This window comes from Stigmatopora argus, chromosome 8, assembly GCF_051989625.1.
Source record: "Stigmatopora argus isolate UIUO_Sarg chromosome 8, RoL_Sarg_1.0, whole genome shotgun sequence".
In the NCBI taxonomy this organism is placed as follows: domain Eukaryota; kingdom Metazoa; phylum Chordata; class Actinopteri; order Syngnathiformes; family Syngnathidae; genus Stigmatopora; species Stigmatopora argus.
The window spans coordinates 16,238,595-16,263,425 of NC_135394.1; the positions used below are offsets into that span (position 1 = coordinate 16,238,595).

General features: G+C 36.9%; 1 protein-coding gene across 2 annotated transcripts in view; it reads left to right on the plus strand.

Annotated features, from left to right (window-relative positions):
* The first annotated feature begins 2,150 nt into the window (after positions 1-2,150).
* Positions 2,151-24,831, plus strand: part of gabrg3 (gamma-aminobutyric acid type A receptor subunit gamma3) — a 30,571-nt gene continuing 7,890 nt past the window's right edge. For both annotated transcript variants that reach the window (XM_077606673.1, XM_077606674.1), the window contains exons 1-9: positions 2,151-2,216; positions 3,919-4,200; positions 5,124-5,269; positions 8,277-8,344; positions 11,332-11,552; positions 14,633-14,715; positions 18,202-18,339; positions 18,420-18,572; positions 22,059-22,258. In XM_077606673.1, the coding sequence (XP_077462799.1) occupies positions 4,112-4,200; positions 5,124-5,269; positions 8,277-8,344; positions 11,332-11,552; positions 14,633-14,715; positions 18,202-18,339; positions 18,420-18,572; positions 22,059-22,258 (1,098 nt within the window). In that variant the 5' untranslated portion in view covers positions 2,151-2,216; positions 3,919-4,111. The remainder of the gene's footprint in view (positions 2,217-3,918; positions 4,201-5,123; positions 5,270-8,276; positions 8,345-11,331; positions 11,553-14,632; positions 14,716-18,201; positions 18,340-18,419; positions 18,573-22,058; positions 22,259-24,831) is intronic.

The following is a 24,831-nucleotide window of genomic DNA, read 5'->3' on the forward strand; positions in this document are numbered from 1 at the left end:
GATAATATATATATATATTTAAAAAAAATAAACATACAAAAAACAAAAACAAATTGGTTAGTTTTTTAGTTTTTTTTAACTTCAGTGCTGAGTTCTAGTAGCAAGCGGAGGACAGGGGGCGTGGCTTCCGCTTGCGAGTTTCACCATGGATTTTCACATTTTTATGAACTTACAAACAAATTTATATATATATATATATATTTAAAAAAAATAAAAAACAAACAAAACAAAAAATATTTTTGGTTTGTTTATTTTATTTTTTTACGTCAGTGCTGAGTTCTAGTAGCAAGCGGAGGACAGGGGGCGTGGCTTCCGCATGCGAGGTTCACCGTGGATTTTCAAATTTTTATGAACTTACATTTTTTTATTATATATATATATATATATATATATATATATATATATATATATATAAAAATCAAACAAACAAAAAAAATAATAATTTTGGTTTATTTATTTTAACTTCAGTGCTGAGTTCTAGTAGCAAGCGGAGGATAGGGGGCGTGGCTTATCTGTGAATATCACGGATTAATGTTGCTTAAATCATTTTTGAGGTGTTGCGAGTTAAAGAAGGCACAGCCACCCCACGGCTGTATTAAAGATCCTATATTATTTGCTGCCTATAGTCAAGATGCATTTGTGCACACGAAGCTTAATCTTCCTTAATGGAACAACAAGCCGACGGCACGTGCTTGATTACACATGGCACGCAGACGCACATGTCCGTCAGTTAGCGCACGTATAAATCCATCTTTCAACATCTGGCTCACATCTGCTTGCCGAGGATTTAGCTGCATTTAAGTTGCTTTTTGCGTTCTCGGCGCAGCGACTTAAGCCGCCGCTCACGGCGCCCCAGCGTATCCGTCACGGGACGGGTGCAAAGAGACGTGGCGGATAACCTTTACGCGCACTTTTACCCGCGGGGTCTCGCCGAAAAGTTGGGATTGAATTGAGACGAGACGATTCGTATCGCGATTCACAGATAGCGATTCATTGCGATACTAGTCTTTACGATGGTTTTTGGATGGGGGGGTATAATAAATGGGGAGGTATATTAAATGGGGGGGTATATTAAATGGGGGGCTATATTAAATGGGGGGGTATATTATATGGGGGAGTATTAAATGGGGGCTATATTAAATGGGGGGTATATTAAATGGAGGTATATTAAATACGGGTATATTAACTGGGTACATTAAATGGGGGTATATTAAATGGGGGGTATATTAAATGCAGGTATATTAAATGGGGGGTATATTAATGGGTGGGGGTCTATTAAATGGGGGTATATTAAATGGGGGGCTATATTAAATGGGGGGTATATTAAACTGGGGGGTATATTAAATAGGGGGTCTATTAAACGGGGGTATATTAAATGGGGGTATATTAAATGGGGGTCTATTAAATGGGGGTATATTAAATGGGGGGTATATTAAATGGGGGGGTCTATTAAATGGGGGTATATTAAATCGGGGTGTATTAAATGTGGGTATATTAAATGGGGGTATATTAGATGGGGGGTCTATTAAATGGGGGGTATATTAAATGGGGGGTATATTAGATGGGGGGTCTATTAAATGGGGGGTATATTAAATGGGTGGGGGCTCTATTAAATGGTGGGTATATTAAATGCGGGTATATTAAATGGGGGGTATATTAAATGCGGGTATATTAAATGGGGGTATAGTAAATGGGGGGTATATTAAATGGGGGTATATTAAATATATATATATATATATATATATATATATTTATATATATATATATATATATATATATATATATATATATATATATATATATATATATATATATATATATATATATATATATATATAAAAGTAGCGAACTACTTCCGGCCCAAATGAAGACCGACCCAATTAGGAGAATGGACAGGGGGGTTCCGATGTAACCAGGAAGCAACAATATGGTTGATTACAATCTTTTTGGGGAAAATTGGTTCTTGTAGTTGGGCCAATTTCACAAGTTTTTAAAATAAACTAAATATCCTCATTAAAATAGGAGCAAAAAAGTAACGGAAAGCTTCTTTTTTTGGGACAGGAAACTATTTTGGGCTGTTTGCCGACGTCATACAATGGCTTAATATGATTGGTCGTTTTCTGCAGACGAGCCAATCAGGGCTAATAGGCACCAGGTGTCCAGGAAATGACTATCTTCTTGAACACATTGCCTGAATGCAAAGCGGCTCTTTTAAGGTCAGTTGTTCAAGCTTTGTTTGAAATGCACTTTGTTTCTTCTTTAAAATAGGAAGAAAAATACGAAAAAGTTGTTTTTGTTACAGTAAACGGTGTTTTCACGAAAGTGAATAAGCAAAAAACGTGGTCAATAGGATTGTTTCCCCCCAGATTAACCTGTAATATATTCGTCCCGGATAGTAACTAGTACAACAATAAATTTATTGTGCCAGGTTATAATTTAGGGGTGCAAATTCAAATCTGGTTTTAGTTAAGAATGTATTTTTTGTATTGTAGTATATAAAGTAAAGATGGGATAAAAGTGGCCCAATTGATACATTTCTCCCTTCCATTGTTGAAGAAATCATGAACACTAGATGGCGGTAGCGAACTTGCAAAAAAGCAGGTTGTCATCTCTTAATTAAATTAATTTTTCTGCGGTGCTTTGGAACGTTCCGAGAATCACTTACAAAAACATTTAGTTCATTTCGCAAAACAATGAATACAACTACACTATAAATTCCCTTCAAAATCAATTTTGTAACTCAATATTAAATCAGTCCCTCAAAATTAAATTACTGTGTCAATGAGCATTTAGTCTTATCAAAATGGCCGTCCTTGTGTATTTGTGTCCAATCAAGAACATTACATTGCATAATTTTCTTGTCAAAAATGCCTGTAGTGTTGATAACAATTATAAATTATTAATTGCAATGATTGCTAGAGACTGGACACGTTGCGAAATTATCGTCTCAATACAAAATTCATCCTAAACGATTTTAACAAGTGTGGAAATACACTATAATAGTTAAAAGTAACTGGCCCAAAGCCGTATGCACACATGTAGTAATCGTGCTAGGACGCACGAGGGTGCTGTTTCCCAGATCAAGTCCCATATCATATTTTACTACATAAATATATTCAATTAAGTACCTAGACCAGGGTTGGGCAAACTTTTTGGCCCGGGGGCCACATTGACTTTAAAAATTTGACAGGCGGGCCGGGTCAGCACAAGATACGTACGATACATATAAAAAACTGCATCCGTTAACAGTACATATGAAACATAAACAGAAAAAAGGACTAAAGTATCAACACTTTCATAAATCACAAAACCGACGGCAGAATTGCTCATGCAGGTCATCCAATGATTTCCTGTATTTTGACCGCAAAAAAAAATAATAATAATAATAATAATTTGGACAACGTCGGCGGGCCGGATTAAAAGGCCTAACGGGCCGTATATGGCCCGCAGGCCGTAGTTTGCCCATGCCTGACCTAGACAGTAATGCCCAAACAAAAACCTGTGTTCCAGCTACTTATTCGTACTTTTTCTTGGTTAATATACCTGAAATGCTCAAGCTAATGTTTTAACCTGCCATTTTTTTCTTTTATTATTGAATGTATGTTTTTCAAACATAAAAACAAACAAAATAAAACACTTTAAGTCGCATACCCAGCAAAAGTTTTGCGTAAAGTAATGTTTTGCTGCAAAACTATGGGAAAAAAAATGTGACTTATAGTCTGGCAAATAAAGTACTAAAGCGCCATTGATGAAAATAGACTAAAGAGGATTCATTTTGAACCCTTCTGATTCTTTTGCCTTTGACAGGGATTGACGTCCAATCCATTTGAACGGCCTCTCGTGGTTCAAATGGATTGGACGTCCATAGACGTCAATGGTAGACACTGGCTTAACTTTTTTTTTTTGTCGGGCAAATAGGAGAGGCTCCTCCTTTCTCACCTGCCTTCACACACGCCGTGACGCTCAGCCTACTGTCGGCTTGGTGATGATGATGAAGAAGAAGAAGAGGAGGAGGAGGATGCACGCTGAGGCTGTGCGGAAAAGCAACACGACGGCAACCTTCGGGATATGAAAAAAAAAAATGAACGTATTTCACGGGCGCCAATGAAGGATGAGGAAGGTCCGGGAGGGACTCGGAAGCAGCATGACCTCCACCTGGATGTCTCGTTTCCTTCTTCTCCTCGGAGCTCTCCATGCGAGGTGGGTTGCTCACGTTGGGGAAATTGCACAGAACTTGGGATAGAGTTAAAAAAATCTAAAAGATATGCTGGGAATTTCTGCAAAGTTGGGGGGAATTTTACAGTCAAGTTGAAGAGGGAATTCAAAAAAAATGTTAATAATTGGAAACTATCAGAGGGGAAAAAAAGAAGGTTTTTAAATATAGGGGATTGTTTTTATTAACAAATATGTGTGGTGGGATTTTGAAATCAGGGTTGCGAGATTATGGACATGGGAATACATATTTTAATTACAGAGTTTATTTTGTTCTAAAGACAGTAGCTTATGAAAACACTTGTTAAAATGAATGTAATCCATTTAAGCATTCTTTCCCCTAAAAAATATACAAAAAGGAAAATAGTTGTGTATTTGATGGTTTATTATTAATATGTACACATTAATGCCGTTTGGCCAATTATGCCAGTTTGGCAGTAATATAACAGCTAATTTTTCTTCATTTTCTTTGTACTTCATTACTCATTTGCACTGGCTTGTTTGTTTTACCCGCAATTCCACTGACGACCACCGGGCGGCACTGTTTCGTTTGATGCGAATTCCAAGACATGGAATCAATCATTTTGACAGTTTGTGTTCCCCAAAAATCGTGCATGGAAAAAAAAATGACCTTTGTTAAAATTATTTTTGTGCTTGCAAAACTATTTTGTGAGTGTGAAACTTCAATCAGAGCATAATTTTTTTTAAATTGCATATTTTGACAATTTAATAATGAATGTCTGAGTAATCTGAACTTGAAAAAACAAGTTTAGATCAAAATGTTGCAAAAAAACAACACTTTGGAAGGCGAAAATAAGATATTTGAACTGTTTTGTAACTGTAAAAAGAAAATTGTGAATGAATTCTTTATCTTTAACCAAGCATGTTTTATTTCATTTATTTTATTTTAGGTCCGTGACGTGCGATTACGAGGAGGACTACGAGGACGAGATCGTCCGTCTGATGTTGCCATCCAAATCTCATCAGTCAGACACCACGGAGATCCTCAACGGGCTCCTTAAGGAATATGACCGCAAGCTCAGACCCGACATTGGAGGTCAATATCAAAATTATGCATTACATTATTAACGCTTTGGTTGCCTTTGACGATGATTTATGTGCAATCCACTTGAACGGGCAGTGGTAGAATCATGAGTTATGACGCAGGCTAACATCTGCTAACGCACGAGTTGAAAAGCTTAAAAAAAATTGAATTGAATGCTTTTATTGTCATTATACAAGTATAATAAGATTCAAAGCTTCACCACCAAATGGACCAATCACAACAATAAAAAAACAGACAAATAAATAATCAGTAAATAATAAAAATAAATACCGTATTTTCACGACTATACGGCGCATCGTATTTTTAGCCGCAGTGACAGTAACGAGTGCTATTTCTGTATTTGACACACACAAAGGACGCACCGTTTTTAAAGACGCAGCCAGGCATGACAAAACATACACCAGCTTAAACATACGGACACACGCTAAAAACACGTTTTTAAAAAGGCAACGGAAGCAAAACTGAGTTGGGTTGTACTTTATTTAGCCATTTTACAATGTACTCACGTCTTCATCACCCACAAATCCATCAAAGTCCTCATTTTCTGTGCCCGAATTGAACAATTGTCCGAATGAGTCATCGAAAACGCTGAGTTTTATACATTCGTCCAGGCGGCCACCATCCATTTGCAAATAGTAGCTAGCTAGTAGCTAGCGTAACTGTTCCAACGCAGTCTTCCATGCTTCGTAAAGCTGTGTCGATGTCGATGTCCAGGCCACAATCCATTGGGTGTATTGACAAAAGAACTACATATCCCAGCGGTCACTGCGCAGTACTTTTTCTACGGGGAAATAGTGGAGTCGGTGTACCCTATCGACTGATTGATTTTATTTTATCGTGATAACCATTTTAGTATTGGTCCATATATAAAGCGCACTGGATTATAAGGCGCCCTGTCTATTTTGGAGAAAATTTAAGACTTTTATGTGCGCCTTATAGTCATGAAAATACGGTAATCAATAAGCAATAAATAAATAAGAAGTCAACATAACTGTTCCAAAAAATAACTACTTATTATGTTGACACATATTCATTTTGTTTGTTTTCTTGTTTGTTGTTGTTCATAGAATTAGATTTTCATGCACAAATGTTTTTTAGCGGTTGCTATTGGCAGCGCTAGACTAAAATAATCCTTTAAAAAAATACTAGAATTAATGTGGGTCAAAAACCTTAAAAAACAACAATACTATTTTCATGCGTACAAATGAGCACATTTTAAAAGGTTGACTTGCCTCACAAAACCAAAAAAGAACAAAAAACAACCATTTGACGCTCCTTCCCAGAACAAATTTAACTCCCATTGAATTGGACGCTTTTTCCGTCCCAAAACTTTTGTCACGGGGAGAGTCAAACGGTCACAACACCTTTTTTAGTCGCGTCCATCGCACGCCCAGCGGCAGATTGCCAATTCATCACCATGGCGACACACCTCGACCGGTCAAAGGCACTCCAACAAATGACATTGATCGATTGATTGACTCATTCATCCAATTTCATTGCTGTTATTTACTCCCTATTAATCCCAGCTGCTCTTTGTCAAAAAAAAATCTTGCTTGAAGCTTGTCGACGCATACAAATGATATTTTTCGTTTTGGAGCTGGCTCAAAAATGCTAGCATGCGGAGCTAGCCGCTAGCTAGCCAGCTAGCCAGCTATGCGCTAAATGAGTGAAGCTTCTCTCTTGGCGATATTGACTCTCCGCTGCGTTTGTTCTTTTATTTCAAAGGAAAGTAATGAAAAGTTAATCCTCCTTCTTTGATGAGTTTATATCGGAAATCAAAGATGGATTAGCCGACGCTCGGCGAAGGAGAAGAAAGAAAGACACTTCGGTTTTCTTCCGCCAATCGATCGGATAGGCTCTTCACTTTTGTACGGTTTGCATGAATGATATATTTACGCTTTCATGCACAAAATCTTTTTTTTTTGTGCGGAATGTTTGTGTTTTCTTTATTTTTTTATTTTTTGACGACATGGATCTAGGTCCAGGGTTTTAAAAATGTGGCCCGGGGGCTAATGGCGCTCCATGGGAAAATATTTTGCGGACCCCGTTTGACATTCAATTGTAATATTTGTATTCTGAGATGGATGATCAAAATATATATAAATAATTTTAAATAAAATTGATTGATTTAACTGTGTTTTGAAAAAACTATTTTGGTAAAAATATATTTTTGAAAAACTAAAATATATATATATATATATGTGGATAATTCATAATAAAATTCACAATAATATATACACTATCCAATAAACTGAATGAATTTATTGAAGGATCAAAATCAATAGTTATTAATAAATAAAAATATAAATAATTTCCCATAAAATGAATGTAAAATTTGAAGAATCAATTTTGTTCAAAAGCAATAAATGAAAAAGAATGAAAAAATCCATCACAAAAGGTCATGAGTAACAAAATAATCCTAAAAATAAATAAAATCTAATTAATTTAAAAAAATGAATAAAAACATTGTGTATTGAAAAGAAAAAAAGAAAAAAATGGCATGGCTGGTGTGTGTATTTTACCTTAGATTTTTTTTCTTAATTACCTTCGAATCAATTAACTCTTGGGTTTCAATTATGGGTAAAATACATTCTTTTTTCCTAACTACCACTTATTTGGTACTTACTTATTTAGTTATTTATTACCTATTTTTTATGTCTAAAATGTCTTTTGCTGTGTCTGTATTCTCACCCTCTTGCTACTGTGACAGTGAAATTTCCCGAATACGGGATGAATAAAGTTATCTAATCTAATCTAACACATACTTTAGCAACTGGGCTGGTATTGAATGATTTAAGATAATAACTTCCGTCCCTGAAAGAGTTAAGTGTCTTTACCCATGCGCATGTTTTACATGCAAAGTGTGTAGTGTACGTGTAATTTTTTTTTGCATACCGCTTGATTGGCTTGATCAAGCTTTGGACACGTTTTTGAGTCCCATTAGCCTCAAGCGCTGCTTCACTCTACACTAATCAGCATTCTCCTCCCCTTTCAACAGAAAAGCCCACGGTCATCGACGTGGACATTTTTGTCAACAGCATCGGACCCGTGTCCTCCATTGATATGGTGAGTGGATGACTTTTTGGATGCATTTTTCCATCCTTGCTTATGTGTTGTGGTAGTTAGCAGGTGTCTTCCCGTAAAATTTAGAAGTAAAATGTATAATTGAGTAAAAATATATCTAAGCGTATAACCCATTGAGGGATCGCTGCCAACCATTGTTCGGACGTCTAACGCCGTCTATGGCAAGATGATGCTATTGTAGCAATAGAGGCTAACACGGAGCATTAGATTAGATTAGATCACTTTATTCATCCCGTATTCAGGAAATTTGAACGCAAAAGAACAATAGCACGGTCAAAAGAAGCGATTATGAGATGCAGGACAACACTGACCCGACCCACTAAAAAATCCGGGTGATTTCTCCCTGGTGTTTTTTATTTAAATTTTGATTTTAATTTTGATTTTTTCAATGCCTCGTACCTGTGCATTTTATGTAAATGTTCTGAAATTGTTGCAAAAATCGAGAAAAAAAATCGCCCAGCTCTAATTCATGCATGAACATGTTAAATAAATCGTTAAAGAAACATTTATTATTATTATTATTATTTTTACAGCATCCATCCGTCCCCTCTCAACATCTCACCCGTTTTTGTCGAATGGGAAAATTTTTCCCACAGATTAGCAAATTGGAAATGTCTGCTATCTGACTAAATACCTCCATTTTTCTCGTTGCGCTCCCTGCAGCGGGGGCACAATTAAAGGTCGCCGGCGCCACGTGGTCCCTTTCATTATGGACTTACTGGTAATTTGCCCGCTACTCCAGCAGCCTCGACCAAAGGTCAAACGCGACGAGAAAATATTTGGGAAGCTGCAGGGGAGGTGGAAGTTTTTGTCTAAAGAAAGCGCTGCCATGGGAATTCTCGGCGTGAGGTCTCACTTAGCGCTGAAATACAGTAATAACAGTAATTTTAGCTGCATGCGGCGAGAAATGTACGCTGGTAGTACATGCATCATCAAGGTGATCGTGTGGCTTTGCGGAGGATGTTCGTGAGGGACGATAATTGATTCCAAACCAAAATGGCTGACTCCCTTTTCCATTTCAACTATGTTTGTGTATCTTTAAAATGGCTTGGAACAACTTCTGGGTATCGATTGGTGAAATTGATGTTGAAGGTTTGTTTTTCTTTCCAAAAAGGGTTGCAGTTGGAGAACTTCTTTCAACCAAATGGTTGGCTTTTTTAGTTTTTCAGATTTTTTTTTTGTGCATCATCTTATGATAGTTCACCAATTTTTTTTTTAATGCTAAATGTGTTTTAATGGGGTCATTTTTGGAACTTTCCAGGTGTTGTTAATGAGTAAGGAAGAGATAGTTAAAAACAATTTTTTTAGACTATTTTTAGTAATTATATTATGATAGTTCACCAAATTTTTAAGCTCCCATATTTACTCGCATATAAGCTGCCCCCCGTATAAGCCGCACCCTGAAAATTGCTTTGAAATTGTTGAATTTTACCATTTCTCGTGTATAAGCCGCCCCCTGATTCCCAATTTTCACCTCCATATTCATGGTTTTAATAGGGAGTACAAATGTGTTACTTTGAAGAGAAAATCTTAAGAGTCATCGCATGAGGTATTTCTGAGATACTGTACAAGTGAGTTTTTTCACGTTTTATGCTAGATAAGTTTTTCATTCATAGACGTCAAAATATTTTTTTTCGCATTTTATCTGTTTATCGTTTCCCTATTTTGGCGTTTCGTCGTTGTTACTTCAAGCTGTTTTGTGAATGTCGCCTTCTAAGCCGTACCCTCGATTCAGTTTTTTTTTTTGCCTGACAAATGGGGCTTATATGCGAGTATGTACGGTAATTGGTTTTTAAAGGGGCAGTTGGGGTCATTTTTGGAATTTTCCGGGTGTTGTTGATAATCATAATAGTTCACCAAATTTTTACGCTGTGTTTTAAAGGATTATTGGGGTTGTTTTTCGAACTTTACAGGTGTTTTTAATGAGTGAGGAGTGGATGCTTCAAATCAAAATGGCTGACTTTTCAGCATGACCTTTTGTGAACATGTTGTGACAGATTAATTTTTTCGACTGTTTTTAGTAATTATGTTATGATAGTTCACCAAATTTTTAAGCTACCGTATTTACTCGCATATAAGATGTCCCCTTGTATAAGCCACACCCTGAAAATTGCCTTGAAATTTTTGAATTTTACAATTTCTCGCGTATAAGCCACCCTCGTGATTCCCAATTTTCACCTCCATATTCATGGTTTTAATAGGGAGTACAAATGTGTTACTTTGAAGGGAAAATCTTAAGTCATTGCACGTGGTATTTCTGAAATAGTGTACAAGAGAGTTTTTTCACGTTTTATGCTAGATAGTTTTGTTTTTCTTGAATTTCATTCTTAGACGTCAAAATAATCTGCTATCTTTTCTCTATTTTGGCTTTATGGCATTTCGTGGTTGTTACCTTGCAGTTTCGTGCATGTCGCCTTAAAGCCGTACCCTCGATTCAGTCATTTTTTTTGCCCGACAAATGCGGCTTATATGCGAGTAAATACGGTAATTGTTTTTTGAAGGGTGAATTGGTGTCATTTTTGGAACTTTCCAAGTGTTTTATTGAGTAAGGAATGGATGCTTCAAATGAAAATGGCTGACTTTTCAGCACGTTTCTTTGAGACCTTTTGTGAACAGAAATGTTCACCAAATTTTTAACTGATTGGTTTTGAAACGATGACTTGGGCTCATTTTTGGAATTTTCCAAGTGTTGGTAATGAGCAAGAAATGAACCCTTCAAATCAAAATGGCCCGCTTTTGAGTATGACTCTTTGAGACTTTTTTATAATGGACCTAGTCTTCTGTTTTGGCTAGATTGAAAACGGGAGAAAATTGTAGATGAATTAGGATCAGGAGAAATTGGACCATGTCGTTACCGCAAATCGTGATCGACGAAATTTAACCATTTTCCAAATCGGTGCCCCAAAATGAGCCATCATCACCCTCTTATTAGTTGCAAAATTTCACGCCACCCATGCCGGTGCTTCCAGGAATACCAAATCGACATAATCTTCGCGCAGACGTGGACCGACAGCCGTCTCCGCTACAACAGCACCATGAAGATTTTAACCTTGAACAGCAACATGGTGGGCCTCATCTGGCTCCCGGACACCATCTTCCGCAACTCCAAGAATGCCGACGCCCACTGGATCACCATGCCCAATCAGCTGCTGCGGATATGGAATGACGGCAAGATCCTCTACACCTTGAGGTAACGCCAATTATCGCCTTTTGACGTATTTACCAGTTACGTCGTCGGAAGTGTTGGTTTCGGAGAACCTCATTTGCTGATTGCACAATGAAATGTCAGCGGGTATTAAATGTGCCATGACTTAATGGAAGTAAATAACCATGACATTTGTGGCAGCTTTAGCTAGAGTGGAGAAAAAAAAAGCAAATTTTTCTTCCGTTTCTCACTTCTCGCTGCTTTCTAAAGGTTAAGATAGTTAAAGCTGCACTTTGGGGTGCTAAAATGCCGGAAAGAGGATCTACAAGTTATTTTTTTTATGCGTTTGGATAAATGGCTAGTCAGAATAACATTATTTTGTTGTTGTTGTTTTCTTAATATTAGATGTGATTGGATTGGATAACTTTATTCATCCGTATTCGTGAAATTTCATTGTGGCAGTAGCAAGAGGGTGATTAGACTGAACAACAAAGCAAAAGCACAAAGTACCAAGCAAATCATGGTAAATAGCTGCGACTTGTTATGTAGCTATTATCACATCAGGGGTACTTTATTGAATTGGAGAGATTGGATCTCACTGAGATCATTTGTTGTGTTTTTCTTTTTAAAATAAACCAAAGAAAAATTATTATTATTTATTATTATAGACCAGGCATGGCCGCCATAAACAAAAAAAAGTAGGATCACCCCCATTACTTGTTTGCGCACCTATACAGAAATACAAGTACACAAGTACAATTGTCAAAAAGTGTATATTAATTAATTATTAATAGCTATTAGAATGTCAAAAGACTGTAATGTATTCATATCTAAATATAATGTATTCTAAATATATTTAAAAATGTAACTACTTTAAATACTGTACTCAGAGAAAATAGTTCCTTTCTACTTGATATAAATCCAAAAATGGGAGTTTTAGTCTAAGTCCTTTGTCTTCTTGTGCCCATGGGTGCATTGTCTGCGATATTCAAGAGATAATGTAATGTAGTAATATTTAAATATAATGTATATATTTAAAAATGTAACTACTTTTAAATACGGTACTCACAGTGAAAATAGTTCTTCTCCGCTTTATATAAATCCCAAAAAACAGGTGAATGGGAATTTTAGTCTATGTCCTTTGTCTTCTTGTGGCCGTGGGTCCATTGTCTGCGATATTCGAGGGATAATGTAATGTATTAATATTTAAACATAATGTATATATTTAATAATGTAACTACTTTAAATACTGTACTCACAGTGAAAATAGTTCCTTTCTGCTTTATATAAATCCAAAAATGGGAGTTTTAGTCTAAGTCCTTTGGCTTCTTGTGCCCGTGGGTCCATTGTTTGCGATATTCGAGAGATAATGTAATGTATTAATATTTACATATAATGTATATATTTAAAAATGTAACAACTGTAAATTCTGTACCACTCACAGTAAAAATAGTTCCTCTCTGCTTAATATAAATAAAAAAAAACAGGTAAATGGGAATTTTAGTCCAAATCCTTTGTCTTCTTGTTCCCATGGGTCCATTGTCTGCGATATTCGAGGGATAATGTAATGTTTTAATATTTAAATATAATGTATATATTTTAAAAAGTAACTACTTTAAATATTGTACTCACGGTGAAAATAGTTCCTCTCCGCTTGATATAAATCCAAAAACAGATGAATGGGAATTCTAGTCTAAGTCCTTTGTCTTGTGTCCATGGGTCAATTGTCTGCGATATTTGAGGGATAACTGTATTCCATTTTTCTGTTGGCCAGAAGCAGAGTCACGTCCTAAGAAATTCCCCTTAGAAAACCACTTATCTACATAAGGGTCGCGGGGGGTGCTGGAGCCTATCACAAAATCTGAAAATTTTCTATACCCACCACGAAATATGATTTTGGACCTTTGTCAGCTCTGTAAAACATAATAATATAAATAATAAGATATATCATACGTCATTGTGTTGAGATGAGTGCAAGTAATGCCATGCATTTAAAATTGAGAGGCCATATTGCCCAGAATTGGACATCTTTACCTCAGTGTGAATCAAATGAAATAGATGGCAGATAAAAAGATGACATTTAAATTATAGAAGGCACTGGAGTAGCTTCCAATTATTCTGTTTTGATCGAAAGATTTTACCGAAGTGTGGTTTGACACAGGGACAAATGACTGAGCTGTTAACAACGAACCAAAACAACCAGGCCTTCGCCAAAAGTGCACCAGTAAAAAAAATGGGCTTTTTAATAAGAGAAGTTATTCACTTTTTAATGGCTATGCTCGTCTTGTAGAGCCGACATGCGTAAATGTAAGATAATTACTATTCATTAAATCCGATGTTAATGGAGCCCAACATGCTGCCGTTTCGCTTTCTCGCTCACATGTGCCGTGTATGATGATTTTCAACTTGTATGCTAAAATGTCCCTGGGATCATAATCTTCTGCACTTACTTCCTACTAAGAACCACTATCTATATACCCATTTTAGGCGACACTTTTCTAATGAGTCAATCTTACTTTCAATGACGTCATCGGTTTCGACTATGCGCAGGTAAACCGTTACATTAATTATTTTTTTTTACCATCAAATTTCAATCATGGAATCTATTGGAAATCGCTCAGAAAATCGGATTCGAGTCAAAAAGATTGGATTTTTAAAAATATGTATTGGTTTATACTTTTAGATATTAACTCATTAGATGCTATAGATGGCCAGGGGTGTCCAATCCAATTTGATTAGGGGGGTTGGCAGTCGCCATCAATAGTAGTAAAACTGATCACTTGCTATGGTAATGAGTTAAGATAATTAAACAAAAAATATCGATTAAAAAGCATATTTTCTCATATTTTATATTTCAACTATTATATTAACCTTGCACTCAAAAAAGTGAATGTCCAACTAAAATGGCTTAATTTATTACATTGGTTGACCATGTTTACTCACTGTATGAGTTTATTTTTGTTTCACCCATTTATATTAGACTAGATTAGATTAGATAACTTTATTCATCCCGTATTTGGGAAATTTGGGTTTCTTTTTTGTGTGTTTTTGAGTGTAAAAAGCCATGCACGGCATGCAAAATGAGCACCTGAAAATAACAGCGGCCATTTTTTTTCTGTCAACAGACTGACCATTAACGCCGAGTGCCAGCTGCGGCTGCACAACTTTCCCATGGACCAACATTCATGTCCGCTCGTCTTCTCCAGCTGTGAGTATACCGCACTAATTTTATATTTCAACCGGTTCAATGTGTCGTCAAAGCATTCAATTTTTTTTTTTATTGTTACCGTATTGGCCCGAATATAAGACATTTTTTTTGCATTGAAATAAGACAAAAAGTCGGGGTCGTCTTACATTCAGGGTCTAGACCACTGGTGTCAAAGTGACGGCCCGGGGGCCAAATCTGGCCCGCCACATCATTTTGTGCGGCCCGAGAAAGTAAATCATGAGTGCCGACTTTCTGTTTTAGGATCAAATTCAAATGAAGATTATAGATGTATATTATATTTCCTGATTTTCCCCTTTTTAAATCAATAATTGCAAATTTTTTAATCCCATTTTTTTCTTTGGTGTTTTTAGTTCAAAAAGCATTTTGTAAAATCTAAAAATAAATATATACAAATATTTTCTTTTTTTCACTTTAATATTGAACACAATTAAAAGATATATTTTGTTTCCTTTTAAAATGAAAAACAAATGATTAAAAGACATTTTCCTTTAAAAAAGCTCGAATAAACATTGTTTTAGATCTATAAAAAAACGGAATATTTAGGGCTTTTGATCCACTTCTTTTAATCAGATTTGTTTTTAAAATATCTAAATATTATATCTAAAATGGTCCAGCCCACATGAAATCAAGTTAACGTTAATGCGGCCCACGAACCAACCCAAGTTCGACACCCTTGGTCTAGACGTTATACCAGTTCACAATCACAAGGCTAGAAGGCGCCAGATATATTTTTAAAGCCAATGCTAAACACTTTGATGGTAAATGGAGTTATTGCATTTTTTTTGTTTTATCTGAGTAGATTGGTTCATTTACATTTCAAAAACCTGAAGCCATTCATTTACAAATGTGGTTGCACTTTAGTTTAAATGTTTACATATTAACATGTGATAGACAGTTTTTGCATGATTTAAATGACGCAAAATAACATCTCTCGAATATATCATTATAGTCATTTGTTTCAGATGTACAGTCAGTATTTTCTATGTAAAAATTGCAATTTGGTGTTCAAAAAGTCTTTTTTCCCAAACTCGAGTCCCGCAAAAAACGGGGTCGTCTTATATTCGGACCAATACGCTACTTATTCAAAACTATTTGAAAAGCATTAGAAAATCTGTCACAAAATCTGAAAAATAAACGGGGTCGTCTTATATTTGGGCCAATACGGTACTTATTCAAAACTATTTGAAAAGCATTAGAAAATCTTTCACAAAATCTGAAAAAATATGATTTTTGACGTTTGGCAGTGCTAGTTTCGATTTCATACCCGGTTATCGCCCAATGATTTGAGACACCCGATGAATGGTTACTTTGGTTCAAATAGTCATGGCGTAAAATAGAATCCATCACCCCAGCACATGTAAATATGGATTCTTTTTTTACAGGGCCTTTCAAAGGAGGCACTTAGCCGTAAATGAACGGCATTCACTCTGACGCGATCGGTCGCCGCGGGGTGCGGCGGGAGGGATTGAAGAACTGAAAGCCGTTCACCTTTACTTAAGTCAGTGGATGTGACAGCGTTGCCGTGGCGACCAGTTCACCGGGAGTCCATTCCAAAGGGTGAACGGGAGGGGGGCGTGTCTCTCGGGCTCTTCCGCTAATCAACGCATTACAATGCGTGTTTGCAGCCCACCGCAACCGTTAGCATGTTAGCGTCGGGTCAATTCTCAATCCAAATAGAACGTGACGGATACTCAACAAGGGCTAATTTATTGCTAAAGATTGTTGCTTGAAAAACAAGCCGCACGCCACATCAGCAGTTTGAAAGCCTTTGGCGACCTATCAATTTCACACCCAATCTTACCCTGCCCAACGGCAATTTATACTCATTCTCAACAATTAGACCTGGGCAAAAAGTACTAATTGTTTTTCTCCCAATCTTGATGAATGACTCCAATTAACTTCCACGGCGCGCTCATCAGACATTAATGGGGCTCTTTGTGTTTCAATCACCATTTTTTATCACGAAAATGTTACGGTAGGAACGTCGCCAAACGGGTGTTTATTGCTTCGAATCAATTAAAAAGTGGATGGAAAATATTTTAATTTTTATTTATACACTGCTAATGCGGGTCAAATCTTGCGGGAGCTTTTACAAATTGAGTTCGTCAGCGCTATGGCAGGTTTTTTGTCATTTCATTATTTTTATAGAATTCTTATTTCTGGTAATTCATGTGTGCCGATATGGTCATTTATTTCAAAATAGAGAAAAGATTAACAGATAAAACGCTAAACAAAATTTCTTTTGATGTTTATGAATGAAATTCAAGTGAAAAAACGTATCTTGCATAAACGAGAGCTTATACGAGGGAAATTGTAAAATTAAACGATTTTAAGGGAATTTTAAGGATGCGGCTTATACGCGGAGGCGGCTAATATGCAAGAAAATACATTTCTGACATTTTTACCTTTTATTGGTTGCCGTTGATACCAATTGACAGCCAATCCAATGATCAGTCATTTAGCGCTGTCGATAAACGGATGTGAATACACGACCATAAAAGCGTGAAATCGAGAAAATTCTCTGATTTTGTTCGCATAAGTACAGTTTGATGCCACGATAATTTGAACATATATAATAATTAGTGACCGGACGCTTGGTCGACCGGACGTTTGGTCGACCGGACGTTTGGTCGACCGGACGTTTGGTCGACCGGACGTTTGGTCGACCGGACGTTTGGTCGACCGGACGTTTGGTCGACCGGACGTTTGGTCGACCGGACGCTTGGTCGGACGGACGCTTGGTCGGACGGACGCTTGGTCGGACGGACGCTTGGTCGGACGGACGCTTGGTCGACCGGACGCTTGGTCGACCGGACGCTTGGTCGACCGGACGCTTGGTCGACCGGACGCTTGGTCGACCGGACGCTTGGTCGACCGGACGCTTGGTCGACCGGACGCTTGGTCGACCGGACGCTTGGTCGACCGGACGCTTGGTCGACCGGACGCTTGGTCGACCGGACGCTTGGTCGACCGGACGCTTGGTCGACCGGACGCTTGGTCGACCGGACGCTTGGTCGACCGGACGCTTGGTCGACCGGATGTTTGGTCGCCGGGTTCACTCGCTGTCAAATTATGACAGAGTTTACTGTTGTTATTTTGATATTAGATTATTTAGATATTAAACTCACTCTCTCTCTCTCATGATTATAATTTTGAGAGCTGGTTTCAACAGTAACAACCCGGCGACCAACCGTCCATTCTACCAAACGTCCGGGGACCAAACGTCTTTCGACCAAACGTCCGAGTACCTAATAATTTAATATAATAAAAAATAATTTGCCCAAACTATCCCTTTTTCGCTTAATCGTCACGACATGGTTTTGCTAGTCGTGATTGAATTTAATCACGTTTTCTGGGTTTTGTGTCTGTCGTGTCCTCGAACGGGTACTACACAAAAATTATAGTCCTAAAGATGAAAATCAGTTTTTTTTTTAATATTCTCTCCTCTGTTTTGAATTGTGTCAGACGGGTACCCACGAGATGAGCTGATCTACAAGTGGAGACGCCATTCGGTGGAGACGTCCGACCAAAAGTCCTGGCGCCTTTACCAGTTTGACTTCCTGGGCCTGAGAAACACCACTGACATCCTCAAAACCGCGGCAGGTATTCCTTTCAAACCCTAAAGTCTTCAGTAAATGCATCTCGAGGCATACTGGATTCAGGTTTTGGCTCACCTTCTGCAGGCGATTACATGGTGATGACAGTCTACTTCGACTTGAGGAGACGGATGGGCTACTTCACCATCCAGACGTACATTCCTTGCATTCTCACCGTGGTCCTCTCGTGGGTCTCCTTCTGGATCAAGAAGGATGCCACGCCGGCCAGGACCGCTTTGGGTAAGTTGAAAAAAAATTCCAATCCACTTTTTGCACGGCAACGCGCTCGTAACATAACATAGACAAATTTAAATGAACTTGGATTACCATGCAGACACACTCAAAAATAAATTTAATCTAACTTTACACTAAACTTAGTTGTAATTTTGTTTTACATTTTGATACCTTCTCCCGGGGTTGGCTCTATTGGCCCCGCCTCCACACTGACTTTCAGTCAATATCGAGGGTTGTTTGTGATAGGTTCATTAATAGATATACTTTAATAAAAGGAAAGACATCAGAGCACATAATCCAGCGTTAATTTGCAAGTGAGAATCCATCCTGACTCGTCCCTGTCACAGATTATTCTAAAGAAAGACATCCTCTTCTGTCCATTTAGTTGAATTAGAATCAAAACAATTAAGGTAATCTTATTCAAAACAATTGCATAAGGTAACCGAATAACACAATGAAGGTCAAAAAACAACTGCAACAACAATTGCATATCAGGTCTTCAAAACAACAATTAAGGTCGGAAACCAAAAACAACTGCATAAGAATTTACACAAGCAAGCAAAACAATTTCCATATTAGGTGAAGCGAGCAACACTATTTTAAAACAATATGCGAGTATTTTCAGAAGTCGATTCGATTATTGCCATCTGCTCCGGAATCCAAGTCAAAGCAATTTAAGAGTCCTTCACAGATCTTCATTGCGAACCCAGATCAACAGTCCTCGGAGCCCGGGACTGGGTGAGCTGTCAGGTCAATAGTCCTCGGAATTGGGCAAAACAATTAAGCCATGTCCTTTGGTAACAGTTGTACTGAGCGTTTGTCTGCCTATAATGATTAATATTTCACTTATACATATAATGATTAATATTCCACACATACATATAATGATTAATATTTCTTTGTTGTACACACATATAATAGTACCCAAAATAACTCCAACAGTTTGCTTTTGTATTCCCTTCAAAATCTTCCCAAAATGATGCCCACAAATGTCCTCACAATAGGATACCGCACGACCACTTGCCAACTAGAAGTAGTATATACTCCCCTCGTGTTAGCGATCGCTCCGCCATTCGCAATGACTAACATACAGCGACATCTACAGAATCTTGAATTTAGTCCATGCAAAAAGTAGGTTTAAGTGCGCCCTATGTGGGTAAATATGTGCCGCGTTGCATTTTGACGGTTTATTATCGCTTAATAAGGAGAATTGCAATCATTAATAAGGGGAGCAATTGGCCCAGGTTGACAGGTATGGAATCATGCCCACTTAGAACCTTTACTAGAAAGCCAAACGTGTTAAAGTGGTGGCCCGGGGGCCAAATCTGCCCCGCCGCATCATTTTGTGTGGCCCGGGAAAGTAAATGATGAGTGCCGACTTTCTGTTTTAGGATCAAATTAAAATGAAGAGTATAGATGTATATTCAATTTCCTGATTTCCCCCTTTTAAATCAATAATTGTAATTGTTTAATCCATTTTTTCTGTGTTTTTAGTTAAAAAAACATTTTGTAAAATCTAAAACTATATTTAAAAAAAGCTAAAATAAACATTGTTCTAGATCTATTAAAAAATGGAATATTCAAGGCTTTTAATCCAGTTCTTTTAATCCATTAATTTAAAAAAAAATCTAAATATTAGATTTAAAATGGTCCGGCCCACATAAAATCGAGTTGATGTTAATGCGGCCTGCGAACCAACCCGAGTCTGACACCCTTGTCGTAAACCCTGACTTGAAACCCGACTCAAATAGTTGATTTGAAAAGTATCGGTAACCAACTGTGTTATGCGGCAGGGTGTCCAGGTGTGTGTAAGCAGGCCAGGCTTGAGGAAAAAAAGGGAAAGAAACAGTGGGTTATGGGCCTAAAATAACTGGGGCCAGCCAGCTGGTTGCCACAGTAACATCGGTATTCGCACAAGGGAGCGAGAAAAAGTCATACACAGATGTGCTAGGAACACTGGACATTAAGAACATCCTGTTTTTAGCTTTATTCTATTTACTGAGAGGACATTAAGGGTGATTCATACCAGGAAAATCTGGAGTACGTTTTTTTTTGTATGGTCTGACCCAAAATGTTTGACGCACTTCCTTTTGAAATGTGTCCGACATTAACAAGTAACCTTTGACATTTCGTTTATTTTAGCCGAGGCTGTCAGCACAACACTTCAGATCCGGATCAGGGCGTATTTAATAGTACTAAAATGTGTTTAATAGTACACTAAAATTAGACGGATTTCGCAGAGGAGAGAGAGAGACTTTCGCACGGCAACACGCTTGTAACATAACATAAATAAATTTAAATGAACTTGGATTACGATGCAGACACACACAAAAATAAGTTTTATCTAACCTTACACTAAAGTTAATTCTAATTTTGTTTGACATTTTGATACCTTTCTTGGCTCTATTGGCCCCGCCTCCACCCTGACTTTCAGATGCAACTTATCGAGGGTTTTTTGCTTTTGTATTCCCTTCAAAATATTCCCAAAATGATGCACACAAATGTCCTCACAATAGGATAACGCACGACCACTTCCCAATGAGAAGTAGTACTCCTCTCGTATTAGCGATCGCTCCGCCATTCGCACTGACTAACGGGAAACAAAAAACACTGAAAAAATGTGATAGGTTTATTAATAGATATACTTTAATGAAAACAGAGAGACATCGTTGACATATTGCAGCTTTGAAACTTGCAAGTGAGAATCGTCCTGGCTCGTCCTCGCCACCGTGACATTCTGAAGAAACGGCATCCTCCTCTGTCCATTTAGTCGCGCATAATCAAAACACTTAAGGTAATCAGATTCAAACAATTGCATAAGCTAACCGAATAACACCATTAAGGTAAAAAAACAACTGCCACAACAATTGCATATCAGGTCGGAAACCAAAAACACCCGTGTAAGAATTTGCACAAGTAAGCATAATAATTTCATAGGGTAAACCGGGCGACAGTATTTTTAAACAATATGCGAGTATTTTCGGAAGTTGATTCGATTATCGCAATCTGCCGGAATCCAAGTCAAAGCAATTTAAGAGTCCTTCACAGATCTTCATTGCAAACTCAGATCAACAGTCCTCGGCCTGGAACATGGTGATCTGTCCAGTCAATAGTCCTGAAAACAATTATAATGTCCTCGAAGCCAGCTGCCCTGTAGAGTGACCTCGAGCTTGCTCGGTCCCAAACTAAAATAAAGCTCCTAAACATATTAATGATTAATGCACATATAATAACATCCCAGAATAACCCCAACAAAATGCAACGCTGTATGCTCGTATATCAAAATTTGTCTCGTATCTCAAGATAAATATTTGCGAAAAATTTTACTCGTACGGTGAAACCAATCGCGTGCAAAGGTGAAAATGATGCTATCGTGTAAAAACTGTCACGCCAAAATATAACATTCATTTTAATGTCAAATGCCTGAAAAGTTGAAAAACTGTCGAGTTATCTTGAAACCTGATTTTAACCGGAGCACCGCTTTTGTGGCAGGCATCACCACGGTGCTTACCATGACCACGCTGAGTACCGTAGCCAGAACGTCTCTGCCCCGCGTGTCCTACGTGACGGCCATGGACCTTTTCGTCACGGTCTGCTTCCTGTTTGTCTTTGCCGCCTTGATGGAGTACGCCACCTTGAACTATTACTCCGCCAGCACCCGAAGACCGCGATGCATGGAGAGGAAACGGCGCGTAAGTACCTGTAGAGTAAGGCTTTTTTCGTAAAAAATGACCATTTATAGTAAGGCCTTTTTCGTAAAAAAATACCATGTATAGTAAGGCTTTTTTCGTTAAAAATGACCATGTATAGTAAGGCTTTTTTTAAAAAAAGACCATGGGTTAGGGTTAGGCTTAGTTTTAGGCTTAGTCTGAGGTTTAGGCTTTTTTCCGTTAAAAACGACATGGTATAGTAAGGCTTTTTAGTATAGTAAGGCTTTTTTTCGTAAAAAACGACATAGTATAGTAAGGCTTTAAAAAAAAAAAAAAAAGACCATGGTTAGTTTTAGGCTTAGGCTTTTTTTGTAAAAAAAAAACGACATAGTATAGTAGGGTTTTTTTCTTAAAAAACAACATAGTATAGTAAGGCTTTTTTTCTTAAAAAAACGACATAGTATAGTTAGGCTTTTTGTTGTAAAAAAACGACATAGTATAGTAAGGCTTTTTTTCGTGAAAAAACGACATAGTATAGTAAGGCTTTTTTTAAAAAAAGACCATGGTTAGGGTTAGGCTTAGTTTTAGGCTTAGTCTTAGGTTTAGGCTTTTTTTTGTAAAAAAAAACGACATAGTATAGTAGGGCTTTTCTTCTTAAAAAACAACATAGTATAGTAAGGCTTTTTTCGTGAAAAAAACGACATAGTATAGTAAGGCTTTTTTCGTGAAAAAACGACATAGTATAGTAAGGCTTTTTTCGTGAAAAAAACGACATAGTATAGTAAGGCTTTTTTCGTGAAAAAAACGACATAGTATAGTAAGGCTTTTTTCGTGAAAAAAACGACATAGTATAGTAAGGCTTTTTTTGTGAAAAAACGACATAGTATAGTAAGGCTTTTTTTGTGAAAAAACGACATAGTATAGTAAGGCTTTTTTCGTGAAAAAAACGACATAGTATAGTAAGGCTTTTTTCGTGAAAAAAATGACATAGTATAGTAAGGCTTTTTTCGTGAAAAAACGACATAGTATAGTAAGGCTTTTTTCGTGAAAAAAACGACATAGTATAGTAAGGCTTTTTTCGTGAAAAAAACGACATAGTATAGTAAGGCTTTTTTCGTGAAAAAACGACATAGTATAGTAAGGCTTTTTTCGTGAAAAAAACGACATAGTATAGTAAGGCTTTTTTCGTGAAAAAAACGACATAGTATAGTAAGGCTTTTTTCGTGAAAAAACGACATAGTATAGTAAGGCTTTTTTCGTGAAAAAACGACATAGTATAGTAAGGCTTTTTTCGTGAAAAAAACGACATAGTATAGTAAGGCTTTTTTCGTGAAAAAACGACATAGTATAGTAAGGCTTTTTTCGTGAAAAAAACGACATAGTATAGTAAGGCTTTTTTCGTGAAAAAAACGACATAGTATAGTAAGGCTTTTTTCGTGAAAAAACGACATAGTATAGTAAGGCTTTTTTCGTGAAAAAAACGACATAGTATAGTAAGGCTTTTTTCGTGAAAAAAACGACATAGTATAGTAAGGCTTTTTTTCGTGAAAAAAACGACATAGTATAGTAAGGCTTTTTTCGTGAAAAAACGACATAGTATAGTAAGGCTTTTTTCGTGAAAAAACGACATAGTATAGTAAGGCTTTTAAAAAAAAGACCATGGGTTAGGCTTAGTTTTAGGCATTTTTTTGTAAAAAAACGACATAGTATAGTAAGGCTTTTTGTTGTAAAAAACGACATAGTATAGTAAGGCTTTTAAAAAAAACGACATAGTATAGTAAGGCTTTTAAAAAAAACGACATAGTATAGTAAGGCTTTTTTTTTCTTTAAAAAACGACATAGTATAGTAAGGCCTTTTCGTGAAAAAACGACATAGTATAGTAAGGCTTTTTTTTTAAAAAAGACCATGGGTTAGCCTTAAATTTAGGCTTAGTCTGAGGTTTAGGCTTTTTCTTGTAAAAAAACGACATAGTATAGTAAGGCTTTTTTTTTTAAAAGACCATGGTTAGGGTTAGGCTTAGTTTTAGGCTTTTTTTGTAAAAAATGACAGTATAGTACTGCTTTTTTTCTTTAAAAAACGACATGGTATAGTAAGGCTTTTTTCGTGAAAAAACGACATAGTATAGTAAGGCTTTAAAAAAAAAAAAGACCATGGATTAGGCTTAGTTTTAGGCTTAGTCTGAGGTTTAGGCTTTTTTTGTTAAAAAAAACGACATGGTATAGTAAGGCTTTTTGTTGTACAAAACGACATAGTATAGTAAGGCTTTTTTTGTGAAAAAACGACATAGTATAGTAAGGCTTTTTTTGTGAAAAAAACGACATAGTATAGTAAGGCTTTTTTTGTGAAAAAACGACATAGTATAGTAAGGCTTTTTTTGTGAAAAAATGACATAGTATAGTAAGGCTTTTTTCGTGAAAATAACGACATAGTATATTAAGGCTTTTTTTTTAAAGACCATGGGTTGGGGTTAGGCTTAGTCTGAGGTTTAGGCTTTTTTTTGTAAAAAAATGACATACTATAGTAAGGCTTTAAAAAAAAACGACATAGTGTAATAAGGCTTTTTTTCATGAAAAAAACGACATAGTATAGTAAGGCTTTTTAAAAAAAAAGACCA